General features: G+C 42.9%; 1 protein-coding gene across 1 annotated transcript in view; it reads left to right on the forward strand.

The window, feature by feature from the left end:
• The window catches only part of METTL24 (methyltransferase like 24), a 122,372-nt gene that overhangs the window by 14,511 nt on the left and 82,654 nt on the right, over positions 1 to 25,207 (forward strand). Inside the window, exon 2 of the mRNA XM_015097348.4 lies at positions 23,888 to 23,986. Within this exon, the coding sequence (XP_014952834.3) occupies positions 23,888 to 23,986 (99 nt within the window). The remainder of the gene's footprint in view (positions 1 to 23,887; positions 23,987 to 25,207) is intronic.

Consider the following 25,207-nt stretch of genomic DNA (forward strand, 5'->3'; position numbering starts at 1 on the left):
TTTTCTTTCTCTAATTCTTGTTTGCAGTCACATCCCCTATAAAGGTGGGGGGCTCATGTGTCCTGGTCACCGCTCTATACCGAGAGACTATGATAGAACCAGCACAAAGCAGGTGCTTAGTATATGAGGCTAAAAAGTGGTTATTTCTATCACTGGGGTACTAGACCCGGAGAAGGCAATGGCACCCCCGCTCCAGTACTCTTGCCTGGGAAATCCCATGGACGGAGGAGCCTGGTAGGCTGCAGTCCATGAGGTCGCTAAGAGTCGGACACGACTGAGCAACTTCACTTTCACTTTTCACCTGCATGCATTGGAGAGGGAAATGGCAACCCACTCCAGTGTTCTTGCCTGGAGAGTCCCAGGGACAGAGGAGCCTGGTGGGTTTCCGTCTATGGGGTCGCACAGAGTCAGACACGACTGACGCGACTTAGCAGCAGCAGCAGCAGCAGGGGTACTAGACCAGTGTGTTTGAGGAACATTTGGATCTTTCAAGAGCTATTCCAAGACACCCTCCAGATCTCTAATTTCTGGATCAGGGCTTTACACCCAGACTCTTGAAGAGAGCTCCCAGCATTGACTTTGCTTCAGACTATGGTGACTGTACTACAGAGATTTGGAGCCATATCCAGCCTGCACCCGTTTTGTAATGGCCCATGAGTGAAGAATGGTTTTTATGGATGAATATTTGCAATTGATATGATATTAGGAAATACTAACTTTAAACCCCTATGAAGCAAAATGCTATCTCAAAATAGTATATTACAAAAAATGTTGTACAGTTTTTTTTATATTTTTAATTTCATCAATAAAAATGTAGAAATTTGTCTTCTCATTATGTAAGAGTCTATCTAATATCCTTGATTTTGCCTCTTGGCTCACAAAGTCTAAAATATTTACCATCGGACTCTACAGAAGACATTTGCCAAGCCCTGCTCTGGGAGTAGCCTCAGGGCCCCCTAACTATGACTGTGACTGTGGGGGAGACCAGTGACCTACCATGGCCCCAATCTAGTCCCCAAGACCCTTGTGCTAGAGTTTTGCCGTCTGCAGCATGAGAAGAATGGGCCGAGGCTTTCCACAGCGATACTGAAGACGTGCTTTAGTCCTCTCTAATCACTCATGGGAATGTCATCATAAAGTCATCCAAGGTCTTTGTTTTGAGGCCATTTCCAGGCAGTGAATGTTAAAATAATTTAAACCCTGGTGTTTTCCTGTTACCCACCTTTTCTAATACACATATAGAATTGTTGAGATTTTGTTCAACAGTCAGATGAATCCATTTTTTTCCAGCTCTGAGTTCACTCTTTGTTTGATACTTAAAATGGTTTGAACTGTGTGCTATGAGAGATCCAGTACCTTTCCTCCACTCAATTTTCTAGTGATATATAGCATTTAAATTTTCTGATCACTCTCCTAGCTAAATATTTCACCTCTGGCCACTGCCATCTCCTCTCCGTTTTCCACTGCCCACTTCTTTTATCCCCTAGAATGATCTAGGCATTACTGATAGTCTCAGGGTAAGAGAGGGAGATGTCAATGAAGTTCAAAACAAAAATCAACATAAAATCGGTTAAGGATTTCTTGCCCATTGGGGATTTCTGACGCTGTCTTATCTTCTTAGGTTCCTATACCATTGATCTTGCCTTCTCTTATTTACACATCAGTCCCTTTCTTCCATTTTTCAAGCCTTCAAAGCATCATTCCCCATCCAATTCTCTTGAGCTTACAGCAAACAAATCCTAAATGTATGTCATTTTCTTACTTAGGCAATTTAGTTTTCTCTTCTGCATCCAGGCCCAGCATCAGGATGAATTAAACCACTCTGGCAGGAAGGCAGAATTGGTTGCAATCAGTGTTTATTTTCAAAAATCAAGTTTCCAACATGCTCTGTATGATTAGACAAGCCATATAATGGGCTCAGCATAGTGCCTTGGATGCATAGTTAGCACTCATTACGTGTTGGCTGTGCCCACGTAGGTCCCGCATCCTGGCTATGGCTCCTGCTGTTTTGGGATATAGGGGAAATATATTACTAGTGACATTTTGGGAACAGTAATATATTGCTTCATGCATATCCTCCTTTTCCCTTCTTATGCATCTTCATTACTTCCTTTGGCTTTTGGGAACCCAGGTGAACTGTATTTCCTTTTGTCTGCCATGGAAGGTAGTTTACACAGAGAGTGTTAACATGAACTTTAGGGTTCAAGAGCGCCTAGAAATTACCCATCTAGGTATATACCCAAGAGAATTGAAAACATATTTGTACAAAACTTGTACATGTCCTGATTCATGCTACAGTGTGGATGAGCCTTGAAAATACTGTGATAAGTGAGAGAAAAGAGTCCCAGAAGGCCACACATTGCATCACTCCATTTTAATGAAATAACCAGAATATGCAAATCTATAGAGGCAAGGAATGGATTAGTGGTTGCTAGGGGCTGGAGAAGGCAATGGCAACCCACTCCAGTGTTCTTGCCTGGGGAATCCCAGGGACGGGGGAGCCTGGTGGGCTGCCGTCTCTGGGGTTGCACAGAGTCGGACATGACTGAAGCGACTTAGCAGCAGCAGCAGCAGCAGGGGCTGGAGAGAGGGGAGGGAAAGAGGGGAATGGGGAATGGCTGCTACTGGAAATGTTTTTTTTTCAAGGTGATGAAAATATTCTGGACTTAGTGGTGATGGTTGCCTAATCTGTGTATATATCAAGCGCCACTTAACAGTTCTCTATAAAAATGGTAAATTTTATGGTGTGTTAATTATATCTCAGTTTAAAAATATTCTCAGAAGCCCATGGAATGAATGGCAGGTGTGAAACCACATGTTTTGCTCTGTCCAGATAAAGATAAACTAACTGTGCAAGAGCCCTGGGACCCAGTCTGATGGTGCTCACTACTGGGCATGGGCACACTCAACAGAAAGGTGGAGCCCACACGCTTGCTTTCCGAGGAAGCACCTGGCTTGGTGTCTCAGTGTGGTTACTTGGCTACTGGTGAAGTGGGTGGTGCTCACTCTCTCATCAGTGCCCCAAACCTGGAAGATGCATTGTAGCACCAGGCGCGTACAGCCCTACATTAGGAATGCAGGAGCTGGCTGTTTGCCAGATAAAGGGGATGCCCCAGCTGCCATCACTGTGAGCTTGCTGGGCTTTTAGTGCGTCTGTTTTTTGCATAGAGCTCTGACTCAGAGTACCAAGTGTTTGTCAAAAGAAATGGTCAGGCACTGGTCGGCCCACTGCACCTCTTCTACGAGTGAGTGCTTCTGCTTAAGGACTTCAGCTCCCTTGGCTCGCTCTTTTTCTTGCCTTCGTTTTCACCCACAGGACACACTTGTCACCTCATTCCTGATGACTTGTGTGCAGGATGCATCCTATACATTTTGGAAGGCATTTGTGTTAAAGAGAACAGCAGTTATGCTAATATCTTACTTTCATAACTCTCCCCAGCTTCCACAGGCTTTCTCTGATGTTATCCTACTGGTTCTCATAGTATCTTAATGAGTGAGGTTCTGTTATTTCCATTCCATCAAGAAGAAATCTGCTTAAATAATTGGTTTCAGGTAAATAGAGATTATAACCCAGGTTGACTGAGGTCCTATTTAGTATAGTGTTTACTATATGCTGTGACTACCTCCATGCTGAAATCTGTATCTCAGCAAAATCTGTTGACTACTGTAGATGTTAAGTTTGATACAAAGTCTTCTTAGATCTTTCCCAAGTCAAATAATGTATTTTAAAGCTTATTTTTAGCCATTTTGTCAGGTTGGAATTTCAAGCATGCCTTGCATTACTTAAGAACAAATTTGAACTGATTATATAATTATGATAGGGAATGTTCTTTTGAATAGTGAATATTCATTTTGCACAGAAATAGTAAAAAATGGCTTATTTAACTAATGTGCACTTAGAGGACATAACCTCAATCAGGAGCAGACAGCTACATCAGTTTTGATACTGAAGTGCTTGAATTTATTTGGGTACCCTGGATACAGAGAATTGTTTTGGAAAATCTGAGTGCCTAGGCCTTCCTCCTGGACAAAGAATGTTCTTATTTATAAAATCAAACCGCCAGCACAGATTGGAGCCTATTTAACACATACAACATAGTATCATTCCTTGTTATAGTGATGTGTCAAGACAAGGAACAGGAAAAAAATAGTACTATCTCTATGTATAATTTGTTACTTTAAAAATATAGGCAAGCCAGGATGCTGTTAATTAAAATAAAGACACATATGTTTGGTCAAGTTATTAGCCTAATATGAAAAGCAGATCAAAAGTGCTTGTAAGGTTTAAAAAAATTTTTTTAATAACAAAGTCATATAGGAATGGGAGAAATGTTGTAAGGGAAATTGGAAACTTAATTTTCCCTGTCTTTTATCAGAGGAGTTTTTAGATTATAGTTATTTTGAAACCAAAAAATTTCAGTTTAAAAATAGAAGTGAAGAAATAGGAACAGATTGGAGTTTGGAGGAAAAAAACTAAAGCGAAAAAGAGAAATATAACAGGAAGTCTCTGAACAGGGAATACTTGTGTTCAGTTTCTTCTCAAATTTCCTCTGGTTTATGTAGACAACCAGATTGGTGAAGACTTGAACTGAGTTCAGAACAATGAATCTTCACATTCTTTGAATTGTGAAAATTTGCTGAAAACAGTTAGATGAAAGCTATGGATAAGTGTTCCAGAATACTGAACATCTGTTTGCATACACATTTGTTTACAGTTGATATCAGGGGGTTCATGGACCTCAGAAAAACTCCTAATTTGAGAGTGAATCAGAATCACTCATAGGGATTGTCAGAATACAGATGCCTCAAGCCCCACCCCTGCCACCTCAGGCCTCTTGTGAAGGACCACTCAGGTTCAGTTATGATTTGAATGGTTGATTCCTGAAGTTGGGAGTAGTTATTTTAATAACTAGTGTTGGTCTCTAACTGAGAGGTGTGCTTGTGTGATGGGCTTTTGTCTGCTGTAATCATCTCAACTGGGCTGAGTCCTCGGGAGGTAGAGCTCAGAGTCCTGGTTAAGAGCCTGTGGAGTTGGCACCACCCCAGGCCTGGTGTTGAGATATGTGCTGAGAGGTGCAACCCTATTGATGGCCTATTCAGCTCTTCTGGGTCTCAAGCTACATCTTAAAGAAGAGCCTCATGGTTTGTTTTCAGAACTGTAGCCAGTGGTTCCTCCCTGTTATTGATTTTTATGTCATTTCATTTGTAAAGTGCTGGTTCTGTGCTAAATGCTAAAGCATTTAGCAAAAAAAAAAAAAAAAAAAAAAATCATAGCTTCTTGAGAAGCTATGTTTATTATGTTAGAAGCCATCTCTTCCAGGCTTCTGCCTTGTCCACAGTCCTGCTGTATGTTTACATTTCCTCAGCTATGCACCATTAGTCCAGCATCTGAGTTAATTGGTAATGTTACACTCTCTAACTATGCACTTATGGAATCTCTACAACTGTAAAATTAGCAAGTGGACCCATATACATAGTCATCAATTCACAGTAATCGGTCAATTATATAGACGGCGGTTAAAATAGGGAATAGTATACGCACAGCTCATTTGAACTTAAAACATATGCAAGTGCATTTGTTGGCCAATCTCTTGCTGTAAGTATGTCCCCTTGCTGGAATCCTTGCAAAAACCCATTTGAACTGTATCACCAACCATTTCCAGTTTGGGTTTCTTAAGTAGAGCAAGAATTTGACACTTCTGAAGCAATCTGAGTGCAGAACACCTCTAGATTTTAGTGATTCTGTTATTCTTTTTTACAGTTACTTCACCCATGCTGAACGCAACAGTATTTAAAAATAGTACCTAGCTTTTTCTCAACTTGGTTTCTATAGAAAAGAGAACCCATTTTCTTTCTGTGTGCAGATTTCATCATTTTACCTAAATTTTAACGAGATTATGTAATTTCAGTAGCTTGTACAACTGACATAAACTGGTTTGGGAACAAATCAAATGACTCCTGGTGAAAATATGGCTAAAGTGGTAGCAGCAGGAGTGCACAGGTAGAGAAAATGCCGTCAGTCCATCTGCCAAGCTGGTGTCACATAGACAGATTAAGACTGCTTCTGCCGTAATATGTGGTACAGAGAGCGAAAACTGCACTGTGTCCTAAAGTATGTTGGAGTTTATTTATAAAGCGAATTCCTACAATGAGGAATTCTGTTACTTTTAAGAGGATCTACACAGTATTGCTGTATAGACGGAACGAGTAAAACTAGATCAGGTCAGTTATGAGCAGAAGGTCAGTCTCTGCAAGGCTTTGTGGGATCAAACCCCATGGCAAACATAGTTTTCACCTTTGTGCTGTGCTTAGTTGCTCAGTGGTGTCTGACTCTGCAACCCCATGGACTGTAGCCTGCCAGGCTCCTCTGTCCATGGGGATTCTCCAGGCAAGAATACTGGAGTGGGTTGCCATGCCCTCCTCCAGGGGATCTTCCCAACCCAGAGATCGCACCCAGTTCTCCCACACTGAAGGTAGATTCTTAACTGTCTGAATCACCAGGGAAGCCTGTTTTCACCTTTACTGAAGCATTAATTTTTCTGTATTTAACAAAATTTATAGTAACAAATATTTATAGTTTCAAGGCTGCGTGCCAATTAAACCTTCTATTTTATAGAAAAATTCTGTACTCTTTTTAACAAATAGATTTGGATAAAACCTAACTTTATGATTTCAAGATATAGAATATATGCAGATTTAACTTAAATTTTATAACCAATATGTAGATATTTATTGGCCTTTTAATATATTAAAACAGATGTTAATTTTTTACCTTCATAATCTCTAAATATTTTTATTGGAATATAGTTGATTTATAATGTTGTATTAATTTCTGCTGTATAGCAAAGTGAATAATTTTTATATATATATATATATATATATATGTATGTATTTCCACTCTTTTTTTAGATTCTTTTCCTATATAGGTCATTACAGAGTATCGAGTAGAGTTTCCTGGGCTTTACAGCAGGTCCCTATTAGTTATTTATTTTATATGTAGTAGTGGGTATATGTCAATCCCAATCTCCTAATTTATCTCTTCCCCACTTTTCCCCTTGGTAACCATGTTTTTTTTTTTTTACATCTGTGACTCTTTTTCTGTTTTGTAAATAAGTTCATTGTTATCATTTCTTTTTTAGATTCCACATATAAGTGATAATATTTATTTGTCTTTCTCTGACTTACTTCACTTAGCTGTGATAATCTCTAGGTCCATCCATGTTGCTAAAAAAGGCATTACTTAATTTTCTTAATGGCTAAGTAGTATTTCATTGTATATATGTACCAAAACAAATGTTAATTTTGAATGAAATATCTTAAATTCTCAACAATGCTTTCTTGCTTTCAAAATGCTTTCTTGGAAACTTCCCCGGTAGTCCAGTGGTTAAGACTCTGTGCTCCCAATTCAGGGGGCATGAGTTCAATTGCTGGTCAGGGAACTACGATCCTGCATGCCCAGTGGTATAGCCAAATAACAGACAAACCCACAACAACAGTAAAAAAATAACAAAAACAAAAAACTCCCCAATGTTTCTTAAAGTTTCTCTCAGAATTCCTGATAAGCTACCTGTCATCTCTTTTACTTGAATTTAAATCAAAGACATTTAAGTTTGATAATTTATTTCCACCGAAATAAATAAATAGTATTTATATTTAGCTAGATTCAGATATTACTATAAATCCCTGCTAGTAAATTTCCCTACTTTCTTCCAAAGTAGTAAGAAAAAAAAAAGTTATCCTTAATCCTAAGAATTCTATTATGTTCTTTCCTCGCTGACATTTAAATCAATGTAAAAATGTCTCTTGGAATCACTTTTGTGGGGGACTGCAAAAGAAGCAAAACACATTGTGTCCTCACAAGGGTTGTAATCTGGTTCTAGAAACAAGATTGACACATTTGAAACAAATTATAACAAACATCTGTTGTTGTTATTCAGTGGCTGCATCATGTCCAACTCTTTGCAACCCCATGAGCTACAGCATGCCAGGCTTCCCTGTCCTTCACTATCTCCCGGAGTTTGCTCAAACTCATGTCCATTGACAGTGACGTCATCCAACTATCTCATCCTTTATCACCCCCTTCTTCTCCTGCCTTCAGTCTTTCCTAGCTTTAGGGTCTTTTCCAGTGCTTTTCCCATCAGATAGCTAAAGTATTGAAGCTTCGGTTTCAGCATCAGTCCTTCCAATGAATATTCAAGGTTGATTTAATTTGATCTCCTTGCTGTCCAAGGGACTCTCAAGAGCATTCTCCAGCATCACAGTTTGAAAGCATCAGTTCTTCGGTGCTCAGCCTTCTTTATGGTCCAGCTGTTACATCCGCACTAGACTACTGACAAAGCTATAGCTTTGACTGTATGGAGCTTTGTTGGCAAAATGATGTCTCTGCTTTTTAATACACTGACTAGGTTTGTCATAGATAAACCTATGACAAACAAACATCTGATTAGTTATAAAATGAGAAGTATAAGCAATAGTTGCTGAAGCACCTGCTTTGCATAGTTTATTTTGTGTATAGTAGAGGCTTGAGTGATTAAGACATTTGGGAGCAGTATGTGGGACGAAAACGATCCTGACGAGTAAGTGGAATTTGGACTGACTGGGGAATAACAGAGAGAACTCCGGTTAGGAGGAAAGAGGCCTGGCCTGACACTTTAGGGACAAGATGCTCTCAGGAAACAGACTAAAGAGTAGAATCTGTTTGTGTCCTTCTGGTCTTTATCTGAGCATTTCCTAACTTCCTTGAATCTTGTCCTGGCAATGGGTTATCTTTGGTTACACTTCTTTTCTTTCCTTTTGGGAGAATCTCCATAAGACCAATGGTCTGTTCTAGCTTATCATCCAATCCCTGATGCCATGGCACTGGAAAGGGTGTGGGGATACATTTAGAATTATGATAGCCATCTTTTACCCAGTGCCTTTTAGGGACCTGTATCAGTCAGGATAGGCTAGGTTATGCAGTAACGAACATCCTCAAAATTTCGGTAGGTTAAAAGAAAAAATACTTATTACTCATACGGTGTTTTCAGTGTGGGTTGGTGGGAATGAGAGGCAAGATCTCATCTTGCTATCATTCAGAGACTCAGGCTGCCCTTGTCTCAACTTAGATATACCATTGCCATTCATCAGAAAGGCCTAAATCTTTTCTAATCCTTCTGCTTAACTCACTGAATATTTGTCATGTATGGCATTTGCAGAGCCACTGGAGAATTTTTTAATGTGTTCCATATCTTAGGGATAAAGAATTTCCTGAGTTTGTTACCCATTGCATCAGTGAGTGTGTTAGTGCAAGACACCCATTGTGGTTTTTACCTGGGAATCCCTTCTAAGTTGCTATTGAGTAGACAATGTCTATCTTAATAGGAAAACTAGACATGGCGAAGATGAAGCACTTGAACCTGGGATGGAGGCAGCATCGTCTAGCAGAGCGAGGATGCAACTAGCAGCCTAGAGCCCTGCCCCCTCCTACCTGTGTGGCCTGTATGTCACTTCAGTTCTCTGAGCTTCATTTTCTTCTCGTATATTATTAATATAAAGGAGTGGGTCTAAACCACCCTTAAGTTCTCTTTGAATACAATGATTCTCTGCTAGTATGAAACAAATAGAATTTAAGGCTAGAGATAGTTTCTGTCCTCTGAAGTCTGTAGCCTGTTTGTTTTTAAAGCTCTTCCTTGTTGGTGGAAGTTTGTTCTTCTTTGATGCAAGGAGATGTTAGTCCTCCTTTCCTGTACATTTAAGAAATATAGTCAGAATTTCTCATCAGCTTAGATTGGCTGTATTTATTTGCACAATTTGTCCCCTTTAGTCTTGTTATTCAGTCTGACATGGGGGAAGGGGACAGGGCTGAGGTCAGATAACACTGTGGCAGTTTCGCTTCTAATCTTGGAGAGTCCCACTCTTGTTCGCCAAAGAATTCTCAGTTCAGAGTCACAAACCCGGCAATAACTGACCTCTGAAGAGGTCTGCTTCCTTCAGCAATTCTTCATGTTCCCGAAAAGGGCCACTTAATGGTAAAGACTGTAGATCTTTCCCTCCATTTAGGTTTGAAGCTTAAAGTGCTTTTGGTTCCAGAGTTGTCCAGCCAGCTCTCTCTCTGCCTTGTTTTATACTGCTGGCAGCCTTCCACAGATGAAAAAGAAACATCTATTGGGCTGGTTCTACTTGTCAGGCACTATAACTTACAGTGCACTCAGACAGAAAAATGTTCTATAAATATAGAATCATGTGAGGAATGTCCCAGAACCAGAGTCTTATCTCTAATTGCCAGCAGGATTCACTCAGGCTACCAGATACTATATCATAATCAAAAAGACCAAGGCCAGAGATTGGCCATATGGACAATGTGCGACACAGACAATACGAAGATGACAAGTTAGTTAACAGTGAATGAACGTACACTTAAAACTGAGAAATGCATATATGCATACATACACACGTACGAACACACGTATATCTGTTGTGTGCAACCGATGGCTTATATACAGTGGGATGTGGCAGCCTCATCAGGAAGCTGATGATATCCTTGGACCGTGGTGTGTGATTTTTCTCGTGTCCTGAACCCACTTTCTTTTTCACCCACGTTCACCCTGGCTGACCTCCTCATGGTAGAGCACCTTGTCTTGCTTGCTCCATCCTTTTCCGAAGAAGACTGGCTGATACCCAAGCATCGTCCGGTGTCCCTGGCTGACTTTCAGGGATGGCTTGTGTCCCATCCATGTGTTGTGCCATGTGCAGCTGCTCTTCCCCGCATCAGCCTGCAGGGTGGCGACTGGATGCTGCAGCTCTTCAGATGTGGCCTCTGGGATGCATTCTCTTTGCCATGCATCCCATCCCAATGCACTTGGTGATGCTGGGTGACACATTTTAATTCTTTGTAGTAATAAGGTTCATGTCTTGTTTAGGATCTGGAACTCAAACACTTTCCCTGTGAAACTGCTCAGCAGCACTGAGCTTTACCACTGACAGGCTTTCTGCTCAACATTGTGCCACAGAACCTTGTAAGAGGCTCCAAGGCTGAGAGGCTAAGAGGGCATCTGCTTGTCCTTGACTGCCAGCGGCCGGATCAGACTGAGGGAACCTGTGGGGAGACTTGTGGTTTGGCATGAGGTTGAGGACTCATGTGGGCTGAGAGCCACTGAAGAGTCCTGGGTACCCCTTTATGGACAACCCTGGGACCTAGGTAAACGGGTGGGGAGTATAGAGATGTGCTGTGCAGGTGTGAGGGGAGAGCCCTTTTTCCTCTCATGCTCCCCTTTCTAGTTTCCCTTCTCCATTCTCCTCCCTGTCCTCTGCTAACGCCGCACCTCCTTTGGCTTTGGCAGCTACTCAGGATCCGAGGATCCTTGCAATGGGTTTATAGGGACCTTCCATCCTGAGATGCTAATATTTTTGAAACTGGTAAATCTTTGGGGGATATTAACTGGCTAGAGTTTTCAAACTGAAGTAAATCCATGACCTCATAACAGATTGATGTTGATTCAGATGATGTTAAGCTTCTAGGACTTTGAATCTCAAGAGGTGTAGGAAACATGTTTTTAATACTGTGTGTGTGTGTGTGTGTGTGTGTGTGTGTGCACACACATACATACAAGGGAGGGAGAGAGAATTCTTAAAAATGTGATAGATGCTGTTTCCACATTCCTATTTGCTTTCTTAGACAAACAGTCTTCTATGCTTTTACCTTTGTAAGACAGATGAAACTCTTCCTTCCTTTACATGGTTGATACGTAACCCTGATAAGATCCATGATTGATGTTTGAGTACCTGTGGTGTATGCAGATGTTATATAGTTTCTCTATCATGAAAACAAATAAAAGCCTCTGCATTTCACTGAATCTACTCCAGGAGTTCGGCTTCTCTTTCTATTGTCCTATGATAAAAACCTAAATTACATTATATGTTTTATTCTCTTCACTACCCCTTTCTGTGTATCAGTCTTATCCAGACGTGAGCTATTTTGCCACACACAGAAAACATAGTGAATTTAAAGATGTCAGTTTGAAAACGAAACCCAACTCAAATTTGGCATTTCTTTCCAACTTACCAAGATAACTTGGAGAATAAATCTAGAACTGAGAATTTATTCCTTCTTGTCCTTTTATTTTATATAGAAAAAATTCTTCCTAAAAGTTATCAGGGCCTGCTTGAATGATAGTGCATTTTTTTCTTGTCAGAGTTGATTTCATTTCTGGTTCCCTTGCTTCCCAGCCTACACTCTGTGTAATGTTGCAGAGGCGGCAGATTGATGGGGAAAGGATTCAGAATGTGCTTTGGATTTGGGTTTCAGTATGTGTGCTGTCTGCTGCCAGAGATATTTAGCAGATGGACTTGGGGAGGTGGGACTGAGCCTGGATGGGGAGGGGGCCTCAGGTTAAGAAGCCCTTTATGAGCTGGGCTGGCTCTGCCTTTTCCATTTAGCTATTAAGACCCTGGCCCACTATGAAGATAAAAGAGACTCAGCTCTTTGTTGTTGCTGTCTTTCACTTTCAGCAGTTTGATTATGATGGGTATGGGCATGGATTTCCTTGCGCCTTTCTGATAGGGGTTTGCTGAGCTGCTTGAATCTTTAGGTTTATATCTGTTGTCAGATCTGGGAATCTTTTAGCCAATATTTGTTTCTGTACCACATTCTTTCTCTTCCTCCTCTGGGATCCCAATAACTGAGTGTTAGACCTCTTGATACTGTCCCGCTGATCCCTGAGGTTCTTTCCATTTCTTTTTCAAATCATTTTTCTCTTTGTTGTTCAGATTGGATACTATTTATCTGTGTTCAAGTTCACTGACTCTTTCTTGTGATATATTCTTTCTGCTATTGAGTCCATCCACTGAGATTTTTATTTTGGTTATTGTATTTTTCAGGTCTAAAATGTCCTTTTGGCTCTTTATATATCCTGTTTCTTTGCTGAGACTTTCTGTCTTTCCATTGGTTTCAAGAGTGTACACTCCTCTTACTTCTTGGAGTGTTTCTGTAATAGTTGCTTTTCAGTTTTTGTCAAGTAATTCCAGGATCTGTGTCATGTCATTGGCAATTGTCGATTTTTTTTCTCTGCACCAATTGGGATTTTCCTGATTCTTCATATGCTGAGTAGTTTTGAGTTATATCCTTTTGTAAGTACAATATCATGGAGGCTTCTGTTGTTGTTCAGTTGCTCAGTCATGTTCAGCTCTTTGCGACCCCATGGACTACAGCCTGCCAGGCTTCCCTGCCTTTTACCATCTCCCAGAGTTTGCTCAAACTCACGTCCATTGAGTTGATGATGCCATCCACCCGTCTTGTCTTCTGTTGTTCCCTTCTCCTCCTGAGTCTCTGAGTTATGTTTAAATACTGTAGATAATGTCCACATATCAATATTTGCTTTTCCAGGTAGTTGAGCTGGTTGGGTTCAGGTCTCAAGTTCCAGCCAGCCTTTTATGAATTAAGATTTCACTATCAGTTGTCATTCTGTTTTAAAAACTTTGCAGTGTTCTTCGGATCTGTCCCACATGCATTACACCCATTGGCCAGACTCGACCCGGTGGAGGTCTGTCTGTTAGCCTGGTTCTCCGAGTCTTTGATATGCTAACAGGTGCGCACGTGCATGCGCTTATCTAGGAGTCTGGGGATGGGGGAGGGGATTGGTTCTAGCACGCCTTCGGATAAACCAAAATCTGTGGATGCTCACGTCTCATACAGTGGTGTATTACCTTTGGCCCCCAGTATCCCCAGGATTCTGTATCCACAGATACTGAAGTGAAAGTGAAAGAACTTAGTCGTATCCAACTCTTTGTAACCCCATGGACAATAGAGTCCATGGAATTCTCCAGGCCAGAATACTAGAGTGGGTACCCTTCCCTTCTCCAGAGGATCTTCCCAACCCAGGGATTGAACCCAGGTCTCCCACATTGCAGGCAAGTTCTTTACCAGCTGAGTCACAAGGGAAGCCCAAGAATACTGGAGTCGGCAGTCTATCTTCTCCAGCTGCTGCTGCTGCTGCTAAGTCACAACAGTTGTGTCCGACTCTGTGTGACCCCATAGACGGCAGCCTACCAGGCTCCTCCGTCCATGGGATTTTCCAGGCAAGAGTACTGGAGTGGGTTGCCATTGCCTTCTCCATCTTCTTCAGCAGATCTTCCCAATCCAGGAATCGAACCAGGGTCTCCTGCATTGCAGGTGGATTCTTTACCAACTGAGCTATCAGGGCTGATATTGAGGGCTGACTGCATTATCTAGTTTCCTGTGTTTCTGAACCTCTGGCTAGAAAGGTTAGAGTTTAGTTACAACACCCTTCCTGTGACTCTGTGCAAGTCCAAAGTCAAGCTGTTTGAGAAGAGAGAAAATACTCAAGGAGGTTTTTCCCCTGCCCTCTTGGGGCCACAGCCTCAGATCAGAGAAGAAATTTCCCTTTCCTAAGAGTTTTAGTTGCTTGCAGACTCCTCTGTGGCTTCCACCACAGTGGGATTGCCTGGGAGTTGGGGTGCTAGAATGGAGGAAAGGAAATACAAGAAGAGGGGGAAATAGGGAGTCCTCCTACTTTCTCTGAGCATTAGGAGACCCTTGCCCCCGTGAGCCTGAGCTAGAGGGCTTCTCTGGAGCTCTTGGTCTGTGCAGATGTCTACCTCCAGTGTGAGACCACCTTGAGTGGGGACACGAGGGGGATGCCAGAAGAAAAACAGTGGTGCCTGTTATGCCCAGAGTCCGAGTCCCCAAAACTGAGAGAATAAGACGTCCACAGCAATGCAAAAGCATAAAGGGGTTTATTGCTAGCTCGGGTTAGGGCCCAGGTCTCATCCAGCACAGTGGAATCCGACGAGCCCCAAGCTCTGAATCACATCTACTTTTATACAGACGGTTCTTTGTTTCTGTAACAGCATAGCTGATTGGTTAAACCATTCGCGCACAGGGACTTTTAAACCTCGCATCCCTATCTGGATTGGCTCGGGTCTGGCGCAGGTGGGGGGCTGCGGAGATTTTTCTGATTGGTCTAGCTACGCTGCCCGTGGGAGTTCCCAGTGCCTCAGCTTTCCTAGAGACTAAACCTCAGGCCTAGCCTGCCCCTTAGAGCCTGTCCTGGCTCCAGTTTGGTCCTAACAATGCCCTTACTGCTGCTTCCTGGCACTTTGAATTCTGGTCTTCTTTCTCAGCCCCTGCCAGTATTTACTTTTCAGATTTCTCAAATAGCTGCTTTAGTGCATTCTGTCCAGGTTTTATTGCTGTATTCACTGCCAGACACAGGGTGGGGGTGTGCTTACCCATGTTATCCAGAACTGAAACAGATTTTTTTTGTAACAAAATTTTTGCATGGGGAACCTGAATTTTAAATGTGTGTAATTGACCCTTACTCTTTCTGAAGCAGGACCCATTCTGAGAGAAAGATCAGTTACATGAAGCTAGGGGGAGGGACATGTGAGCTGCTACCCAGAGACTCTGAGGATCACACTTGAGTGAAGTCCTAGAAGCTATGATTATCCCAGGGCATCCCAGAAAGGCAGTGGCTGGTGCTCACACACTCCCGTTGTGTCTGGATGGCTGCTCTGCCCAGGTCCCATTCTGTGCCTCCCCCTCCCCCAACAACTTTCCCAACTCCCCTTCTCCTTCTAAAAAGAAACAATTTCCTTCAATCTTTGTTTCCTGCCACTAACAGATGCTCTTAATTAGCACAAAATTGCTAAATAAATAGATTTTGCTTGTTTTGAGTTTGTTTTTTTTCCAGAAAGCTTAGGCGTTCCAACATTAACTCATTGCACACTCTTCAGGGTATTGTTTAGTTTGAGTCAAGGACTCACAACCTTGTTCTTTTCCACAGGCACAACCACAATGCAGAAAATCAATTGTTAGCTATCTCTCACAACAGAAAATTGCTGTAAAACCTTTCAAGAGCTTACTAACTGTGGGGAATGTGAATTTGAGAGTACCGAAACTTGGCAAAAATACCCCAGACACTACCAATTACCAGTCACAATAAAGAAACTGATCATTTAAATCACTTATCATACAATGTCATCCCCAAAGAGCTGTAGCATTGAGACACAGAGGAATGGACCATTAGACTCTTTCTTTGGTTTTTATTTCAAAAGAAAGTAAAAATATATATGTATGCTTGTCTAAAACTTGATTGTACAACTGTTGGTGGCACTGTTGCTAGTCTGACGATTTCTGTGTGGCCTACGTGAGGTCATTCATGGGTGTGGGAGAAATGGCTTGTGAAGAAGGAAGCTGTTATGCCAAATTTCAAGGCAAAGAAAGCTTTTGCACAAGACAGAATCGACGATTCTCTTTTCAGGTGGTGGGTGGGTTTGCTTTTATATGTATATATATATATATATATATTTTAATGTAACCAGTTTTGCTTGGGGCTTATGGTCTTGAATTAATATATTTCTATTATGCGCATATGTGTAGGCCGGTAGGCAAAAGAGTATTTTAAAAGATTGCTTTATTTTTTGCATTATCTTTTAATAGTGAAACCTTGGAATTCAGTTTCTTTGCTTGAAAGAATCCTTTTCCTTTTTTCAGAAACAAGTATGATGCTGAAGTCATAAATTATAAAAATATGTGAAAGCCTCACGGTTGTGCTTGTTGCAGTTTTAGAGCCAGATCCATTATCTCTGTGCACCAACTTGGGCTGACTCAGCAATCACTTTTTACCCTTTGGGAAGAGACTCTCAGATGTCTGCAAAATAGCCCCCAAACAACATGAGTTAGCTGTGCATAGAATCCTTTGCTTAATGTTAATTTTTTGGAAATTTTTTCTATATAATCAAACCATTTCCCCTCGTTAGAAGAAGCCAGTTCACTTTGCAATGCTTGTTTTCCTGGAGGAAGAGCCAGATAAATCCTTTGCAGACAAAAGTGGGTGGGGGCTGCTTCTTTTCGTCAGAAATCTGGGCCCCTGCTTTTCCTGGGATGCTTATCTCTGTTGAAGGAGGTGCTCCTTTGTATGAGTGGCCTCGTGGTTAATGTATGGGGCAGGACCACGGATTGCAGAGGAATTGAGCAACCCCCTGGCTCCACCCTTGCAAGGGCTCAGGAGCCTAACCACTTCTCTGTGGCAACACATTGTGTAGGCTCCATTTGACACTTCAGCTCAAGCCTGTTGGGGACAGATGGATCTGCCCCAATCCCCAGTGACAATACCTCCACCACCTTCTGCTTAAGCTGCTCCGTTACTGATCTGAAGAGGAAGTGGAGGCAACAGAGGGGACCAGGAATCAACCTTCCCACTCACTGAGGGTGATGGGGGTAGCCTTGTCTGGTCACTTGATATTTGGAGCACATGGATAACAGTGTACTTTGGCATTTAGGGAGTTGTTTGGGGAATTGTTTCTTTTTAAAAGAAAAAAAAAATTTTTTTTTGCCTTGTTGTATTAAACAGTGTTTTAAGGTGCTCCAAGAATTCTGTTTGTGGGATTTCTTTGTTGTTGTTGTTTTCTTTGTGGGATTTCTGACGGACAAATATTGATGTGTGCACTGGAGAATTAAGACAAATGATAATTGAAAGAGATGATAAAAGCTAGTGATTTCCTTGGGGAAATAATCACAAATTGCTGTCAGGCTGATTCCAATGAGAATATTACTTTATGTGAAATGTTTTTTAAACAGCTCAACCAAAGCATTAAGCCAGAGCACTTTTGAGGGCATCTCTCTGCTGTATATTTCTGTTATATCCGCACCTGAGACCCCTCAACTTATTCACTGTTCCAGCTCTCGTGTTTAGCTTTGCCATGGTCAACACTCAGTGGAACTGAGAATTATCAGATAGCAAGATGGATATAGCTTGTGGATTCTTAAGATAATTGTATAGTTTTATCATATTAAGTCACTCCCCCCCCCATAGATTCACTATTATTGATCCAGAATGTTACCTTTGTGTGTTAGCCCAGGTTAAGTGTGTTAGCCCAGGTTATGTTTAAAGTGTCTCTTTAATGAGAATTTTGGGCTTCTCACATTGGAGACTGCTTCCCATGATCTATATTTGTATTTTCTGGCATTTGTTTTGGATTGGCACTTGGATCCTTCATCTCTCTTGTAACACCATTGTGCCTATAGAGATTTCAGTCAGCGCTCTTGCGGAACTGTGTTGCATTTATTGGTTTACACAGCTGTGTCCTATATTAAATTGTAACCCAGATCCTGGCACAAGGCACAAATGACCACTGAATGAGTGAATGGTTCCCTGGTCAAGTCTCAATGCCTCTTTCCAAAGGATGCTGTGTGGGAGACCTTTCACCTGCCTTTCCAGGTCCACTCTCCATCTTGATCCCCTACTCCGTGCCCCAGTAGGCTGACCTGTGGGCCAACCACAGCCTCCCGCTTCTTTAGCTTCTCCTTCCATTTGACAGTTAGGGTGACTATGTACTTTCATAGGACTGTGTGTGATAGGGTTGGCTGTATTTCTATTAAACACCTTCTCCATGCAGTTTCCCTCTTTGGGTTCCACAAATCCCCTCCCCTTCCCTGCTCCTTCCCGCTCAGTATTTGGAAGGGCTCCCTGGTGCTACCAGCCACAGGTATTGCATTACTCCTTATTGATTTCCTAAACTCTTTCTTCATGAGAAATGTTGGGCTGGAAGAAGCAAAGCTGGAATCAAGATTGCTGGGAGAAATATTAATAACCTCAGATATGCAGATGACACCACCCTTATGAGAAAGTGAAGAAGAACTAAAGAGCCTCTTGATGAAAGTGAAAGTGGAGAGTGAAAAAGTTGGCTTAAAGCTCAACATTCAGAAAACAAAGATCATGGCATCTGGTCCCATCACTTCATGGCAAATAGATGGGGAAACAGTGGAAACAGTGACAGACTTTATTTTGGGGGGCTCCAAAATCACTGCAGATGGTGACCGCAGCCATGAAATAAAAAGATGCTTACTCCTTAAAAGAAAAGTTATGACCAACCTAGACAGCATATTAAAAAGCAGAGACATTACTTTGCCAACAAAGGTCCATTGAGTCAAGGCTATAGTTTTTCCAGTAGTCATGTATGGATGTGAGAGTTGGACTATAAAGAAAACTGAGCACCAAAGAATTGATGCTTTTGAACTGTGGTGTTGGAGAAGACTCTTGAGAGTCCCTTGGACTGCAAGGAGATCCAACCAGTCCATCCTAAAGGAGATCAGTCCTGAATATTCATTGGAAAGACTGATGTTGAAGCTGAAACTACAATACTTTGGCCACCTCATGTGAAGAGCTGACTCATTAGAAAAGACCCTGATGTTGGGAAAGATTGAAGGCTGGAGGAGAAGGGGAAGACAGAGGGTGAGATGGTTGGATGGCATCACCGACTCAATGGACATGAGTTTGAGTAAACTCCGGGAGTTGGTGATGGACAGGGAGGCCTGGCGTGCTGCAGTCCATGGGGTCGCAAAGAGTTGGACACGACTGAGCGACTAAACTGAACTGAAACTCTGCCTGCACCTTTGTAAATAGTCTCTCTACTAAATTCTTCCCATCATATCCTGCTGGGACCTGACCGACATTTCCCAACTCACCCAGATGACAAAGTTCTTTGTAACCTAGATATCATAATCTGTGTCTCTTGCATTATTTCAAGTAAACACTCTCTTCTAGGATGGTCTACAACCAAATCAGGGTCAGATAGAGCAGGGGTCAGCAAGCTCCAGCCTTGCAGGCCAAATCCAGCCTGCCAGCTGTTTTTATAAATGGAGTTTTATTGGAGCACAGTCCTGACCATTTGTTTACTTACTGTCTTTGGCTGCTTTTGAGCTACAACAGGTGATGAGGAATTGCAGAAGAAACTGTATGGCCTGCAAAGACTAAAATATTTGCTGTTTGACCTCTTCTAGAAAAAATTTACAGATCCCTGATTTAGAGGAAAACTATAACGTGAAAACTTTATTGTTTTCATCAAAAGGCTCCTGGGTCAGGCACTGGGGTACTTGTCAGGATCCCATGAGACTGATGTTGGGAGTTTGAAACCCCAGGCCTGGACAAACTTGCAGGCAGCTTTGTGTTGCTGCGCTGACAGCAGCAGCAACCTGGAAAATCATTCTTTGTCATTAGATGCAAAAGGAGTGTAACCAAGCAAAGCTAAGAGGCATTTGTACGTAAATGTGTCTGTAATTTATGATTTCATAATTAATAATTTCCTGGAAAGAATGGCTTTCCCTAATGTTTCAGCATTTCTCTATCAAGCTTATTTTGTATATATCTGTCTCCCCCACCAGACTGTGAGTACCTCTCAGGAAGTTCTGGGTTTTATTCATATGGGTGTCAACTAGTGCCTGGCACAGAGGAGCTGATGCTCAATACATATTGTTTGACCGAGTGGTAATCAACAGCTAATTTAGAGATGGAAAAAAGAAATAGGGGGGTGGGAGTCATTAACTGGGAAGATTTATGACTTAATGTTCTCAGACTCTCTCTGGCTGGAGTCTCTGCCCCCTCAGCCTTCATAAACAAGAACAGCTATATGAAAAGCCTATTTCCTAAGAAAAGGTGCCCCTCAGGGCAGACTGGCTATATAATTTGCAGGGCTCAGCACAGAATAAAAATGTTGAGCCTCTTTTTAAAAATTAAGAGTTTCAAGACAGTGTCAGCACTGAGACAAACACAAGCCCATCTAAGAATGTACAACTTGTGTGCCTATGAAACTGGCCCTGCGCTGAGGATTCCTGAGGAAGAGACAGCCTGTGGGTGATTGGTGAGGGTTCTTTCAGTCCAGAGGACTGCAGGGTGCTCTGCCACTGTCTGTCTGGCTGCTGAGACTGTAGACTCTCAGGACTTGGTGCAGTGATAGGAGTCTTATAATGCCTAACCTGGAACAATGCTTTATCACTTACATAGTGTCTGCGTTTATCTCAGACCCACATGCCAGAGTGTACTGTGCTTCCCGAACCCCACACACTTGGCTTGACACTGACTAATCAGCTTGCCCTTCATTCTTTCTGCTTTCTGTTTAACCCCAAGTCACCTAGGCCACCCCATTTAGGGGCAAAAAATATATATGTACTAAAGTGCCCCGTTTCCAAGGCAATGCCAAAGAATGTACAAACTACCGCACAATTGACTCATCTCACACACTAGCAAAGTAGCGCTCAACATTCTCCAAGCCAGGCTTCAACAGTACATGAACCGTGAACTTCCAGAGGTTCAAGCTGGATTTAGAAAAGACAGAGGAACCAGAGATCAAATTGCCAACATCTACTGGATCTTTGAAAAAGCAAGAAAATTCCAGAAAAACATCTACTTCTGCTTTATTGACTATGCCAAAGCCTTTGACTGTGTGGATCACAACAAACTGTGGAAAATTCTTCAAGTGATGGGAATACCAGACCACCTGACCTGCTACCTGAGAAACCTGTATGCAGGTCAAGAAGCAATAGTTAGAACTGAACATGGAACAACGGTCTGGTTCCAAATTGGGAAAGGAGTATGTCAAGGCTGTATATTGTCACCCTGCTTATTTTACTTATATGCAGAGTAAATCATGTGAAATGCTAGGCTGGATGAGGCACAAGCTGGAATCAAGATTGCTGGGAGAAATATCAATAATCTTAGATACGCAGATGATACCAAACTTAGGGCAGAAAGCAAAGGAGAACTAAAGAGCCTCTTGATGAAAGTGAGAGAGGAGAGTGAAAAAGTTGGTTTAAAACTCAACATTCAGAAAACTAAGATTATGGCATTCAGTCCCATCACTTCATGGAAAGTAGATGGGGAAACAATGGAAACAGTGACAGACTTTATTTTTCTGGGCTCCAAAATCATTGCAGATGGTGGCTGCAGCCATGAAATTAAAAGACAGTTGCTCCTTGGAAGAAAAGCTATGACCAACCTAGATAGCATATTTAAAATCAGAGACATGTCTTTACCAACAAAGTTCTGTCTAGTCAAGGCTGTGGTTTTTCCAGTAGTCATGTATGGATATGAGAGTTGGACTATAAAGAAAGCTGAGCACTGAAGAATTGATGCTTTTGAACTGTGGTGTTGGAGAAGACTCTTGAGAGTCTGTTGGACTGCAAGGAGATCCAACCAGTCAATCCTAAAGGAAATCAGTCCTGAATATTCATTGGAAAGACTGATGCTGACGCTGAAACTCCAATATTTTGGCCACCTGGTGGGAAGAACTGACCCATTGGAAAAGACCCTGATTCTGGAAAGATTGAAGGCAGGAGGAGACAGGGATGACAGAGGATGAGATGGTTGGATGACATCACTGACACGATGGACATGAGTTTGTTTGAGCAAGCTCTGGGAGCTGGTGATGGACAGGGAAGCCTGATGTACTGCAGTCCATGGGGTCGCAAAGAATTGGACACGACTGAGCGGCTGAAGTGAACTGAACGGAAAGTGCCCCAGTACTAGTCTGTTCAGATGTTTCTTTTTGGGTGACAGACAGTTCTTGCCATAATACCTGTCTTAGTGTCCTCCGGCTGCCGTCACAAAATACTACAGACTGGGTGGCTTGTAAGCAACAGGAATTTCTTGCTCACTGTCCTGGAGGCTGGATGGTCATGGTTAGTGTGCCAGCGTGGCTGGATCCTGGTGAAGGCCCTCTCTGAGGCTGCAGATGGCCGCCTTCCTGCTCTGTCCTCACATGGTGGTAGGGCCCAGGGAGCTAGCGCACTAACCCTATTCATGAAGGCCCCACCCTCATGATGTAAGCACCTCCCAGAGTCCCACCTCCTAGTATCATCACATTGGGCATTAGGATTTCAACACAGGAATTTTGGTTGGGGGGGACACACATTCAGACCATTGCAACATCTGACTGGAGAACAGTGTGTGTACATGATCCTTGTTTTGTCCCCAGAATCCTTCCTGCAAAGTGGTTAAGATGGGCTCCTGAACCCCACTTTATGGTGAGGAAGGGGGCAAGGGAGGGCTGTGTACATGAATGATCCCCAGAACCCTCCCCTGCCCCCTTCCTCACCATAAAGTGGGGTCTGGGAGCCCATCCTAACCACTTTGCAGGAAGCTCTGTGCCAAGACTCCCAAAGTCTTCCCTCACGTGAGATGTTCACCCTGCCCTCTGCTGTGGCTTCTCCTTGCCCAGGCCCCTGCCCTTCCCCATCCTACACCCTGCACCGTACTCTGCCCTTGGGATCGCAGTGAGTCTCCTGGAGGTTTCCGGTGGTGACCACTGTAGGTTGGGAACTTGAGCTCTAGAAAGGATTTCATGACTAGAGCTTCCTTTTGACTGGAGGTATCCCCAGTTTTGATTCTTCTAGATCACTACTGCTTTCCTCCAACCCTTCATCTACTCTACCCTCGCCACAAAAGGAGGCTTAAGGTTCTGATCACTCTGCTCCTGGGGGCTCCTTGCATCTTCTGCTGAAAGTTGGAGGTTGTCTTGCAGTGCTAGAAGGCCACCATTCCCAGCCCTGGTGGTGCAAGCTCCAAGGTCTGTTGGCAGGTGCATGGGTGCAAGGGCACTGAAGTCTGGAATACCCAGTGGCGCCCCTTCTCCTCCCCTGCATTTCCCTCTGCTAGGGGCAGGGGGTACCCAAGCACCCTGAGGATTCAGATATATGGTGTCATGAACACAGAACAGGCCCTTAGGAGGCACCTATTTCTGAAGCTGTAACCCATAGACCATGGAGGTTTTTTCCACAATGGGGAGAAGCTCCGGGTAATACCAAGCTGCAATTGAGAGAGCCTGATGGGGTCAAGTGGAGTTTGCCTTTGATCAGAAGCTCGAGACAGACATCCCATCTGGCTTTTGCAGTCTCCTGGTTAAGCTGGTAGCTGGGCTTTCTCAGGCCTCATTTGTCTCCCTGTGACTGATGTGGCCTTCATGAAAGCAGCCCCAAACCACCTCCCTGCTGCTCAAGAGCGGCCGTGTCTGTTTTGCAGGCTGCAAACAGTCTTACCTTCCTAATACTCTGCACCCTTCCCGCCCCCATCCTAACCTCCTGATCCTTTTCACACTAACCTATGTTTTCTCTTTGCAGGGTCCCCGGTGGCAAATAGACCTCCAGCCTTGGGCAGGCCCTGCTCGCTCCCTGGATGAAGAAGCCTTGAGGTTCCTGAGATACATCAGCACCATTCAGGTTGTGTTTCAAGCACAAGTGGGTTTGGAAACTGTAAAAGATGCCAGTTGCCCCTTTTAAAGGATTTGTCAATAAGGGTCTGGGAATTTCTTGTGCCTCCTGATAGATGCTTGATAGGGACAGTTTCTGAGGCCTTACTGCTTAAATATATCTGCTCACCTAAAGGCAGATAATAGGTGCCTTCCATCTGCTTTGGCATCTTATCCCTTCCAGGAGTATCATCACCCCGAGATGTTTTAATGATTCATTGCAATGTGTTTTAAAGATCCACTTTAGAAAATTGCTTTGGGAAACCATTTGAAGTGACAGATTCTTGCCCTTGAGTAGGCAGTCCAGTGTGTCACAAACCAAAACCATCATCTGGAGATTCAAGTCCCAATTTGGAGAAATCTGCCTTTTCACTTTTCTGCCACAGAAGGTTGGCAGACAGAGTCGCGTTAGGCCAGAGAGCCAAGGAGACTTCGCAGGCAGTGAGAAGAGAAGCTAATGAATCCGAAGGCTCTCTGTTCCTGGGCCCTTTAAATCATTACTGAGCACCGCCTTCATCAGTGACTTAACACATTGTGGCAGCTCCTGCCTGGTGCCCCGAGCAGCAGAGACCCTTCATTAAGGAGAGTCTATGGCTCTTGACACATTAATCAGGAGGTTCCGTTCTCCAGTAGCCTGATCCTGAGGAGAGAGATGGAAAAGGAAATCAAGGCCTGAGGGAAGCTTCGCCCTGGACTGAGAGTGCTAGTAAATTAAGAACTCAGACCGCCTGTGAAGCTGCAGCCCCAGAAGCCACACCGTGCAGCTGGTGTGGTACGGAGGGGTCCCCGGGTCTTTTGATCTCCCTTCACTGGCTTTTGACATCCCACTCTCTCTGCCCAACCTCACTGGCGGCCAAGCTCATTTTTCATCCATGGAGGAACATATATTTCTGGAATTTTAGAAGGCTAATTTAGGGGTAAAAAAACCCTTCATTTCTCATGTGATGCAGTCAGACAACCAGAGATTTCAATACTTGTCACCTAGACGTGGAAGTAAAAGCTTGTTGAATTCATCATGAGTAATGGGATGATAAATCAGTCCCTGTGCTTTACATAATTTCATCTTATTTTGCTGCTGCAAATTAATTTGGTGGACTTACACTGACTTAATTAAAATACTGGTTTTAATTTTATAGTTTGGTTTTACATAAAGAATAGGAAACTAGACCTCTTAACTGTGACTTTAAGAAGC

The sequence above is a fragment of the Ovis aries genome, chromosome 8, assembly GCF_016772045.2.
Source record: "Ovis aries strain OAR_USU_Benz2616 breed Rambouillet chromosome 8, ARS-UI_Ramb_v3.0, whole genome shotgun sequence".
NCBI classification, from domain to species: Eukaryota; Metazoa; Chordata; class Mammalia; order Artiodactyla; family Bovidae; genus Ovis; species Ovis aries.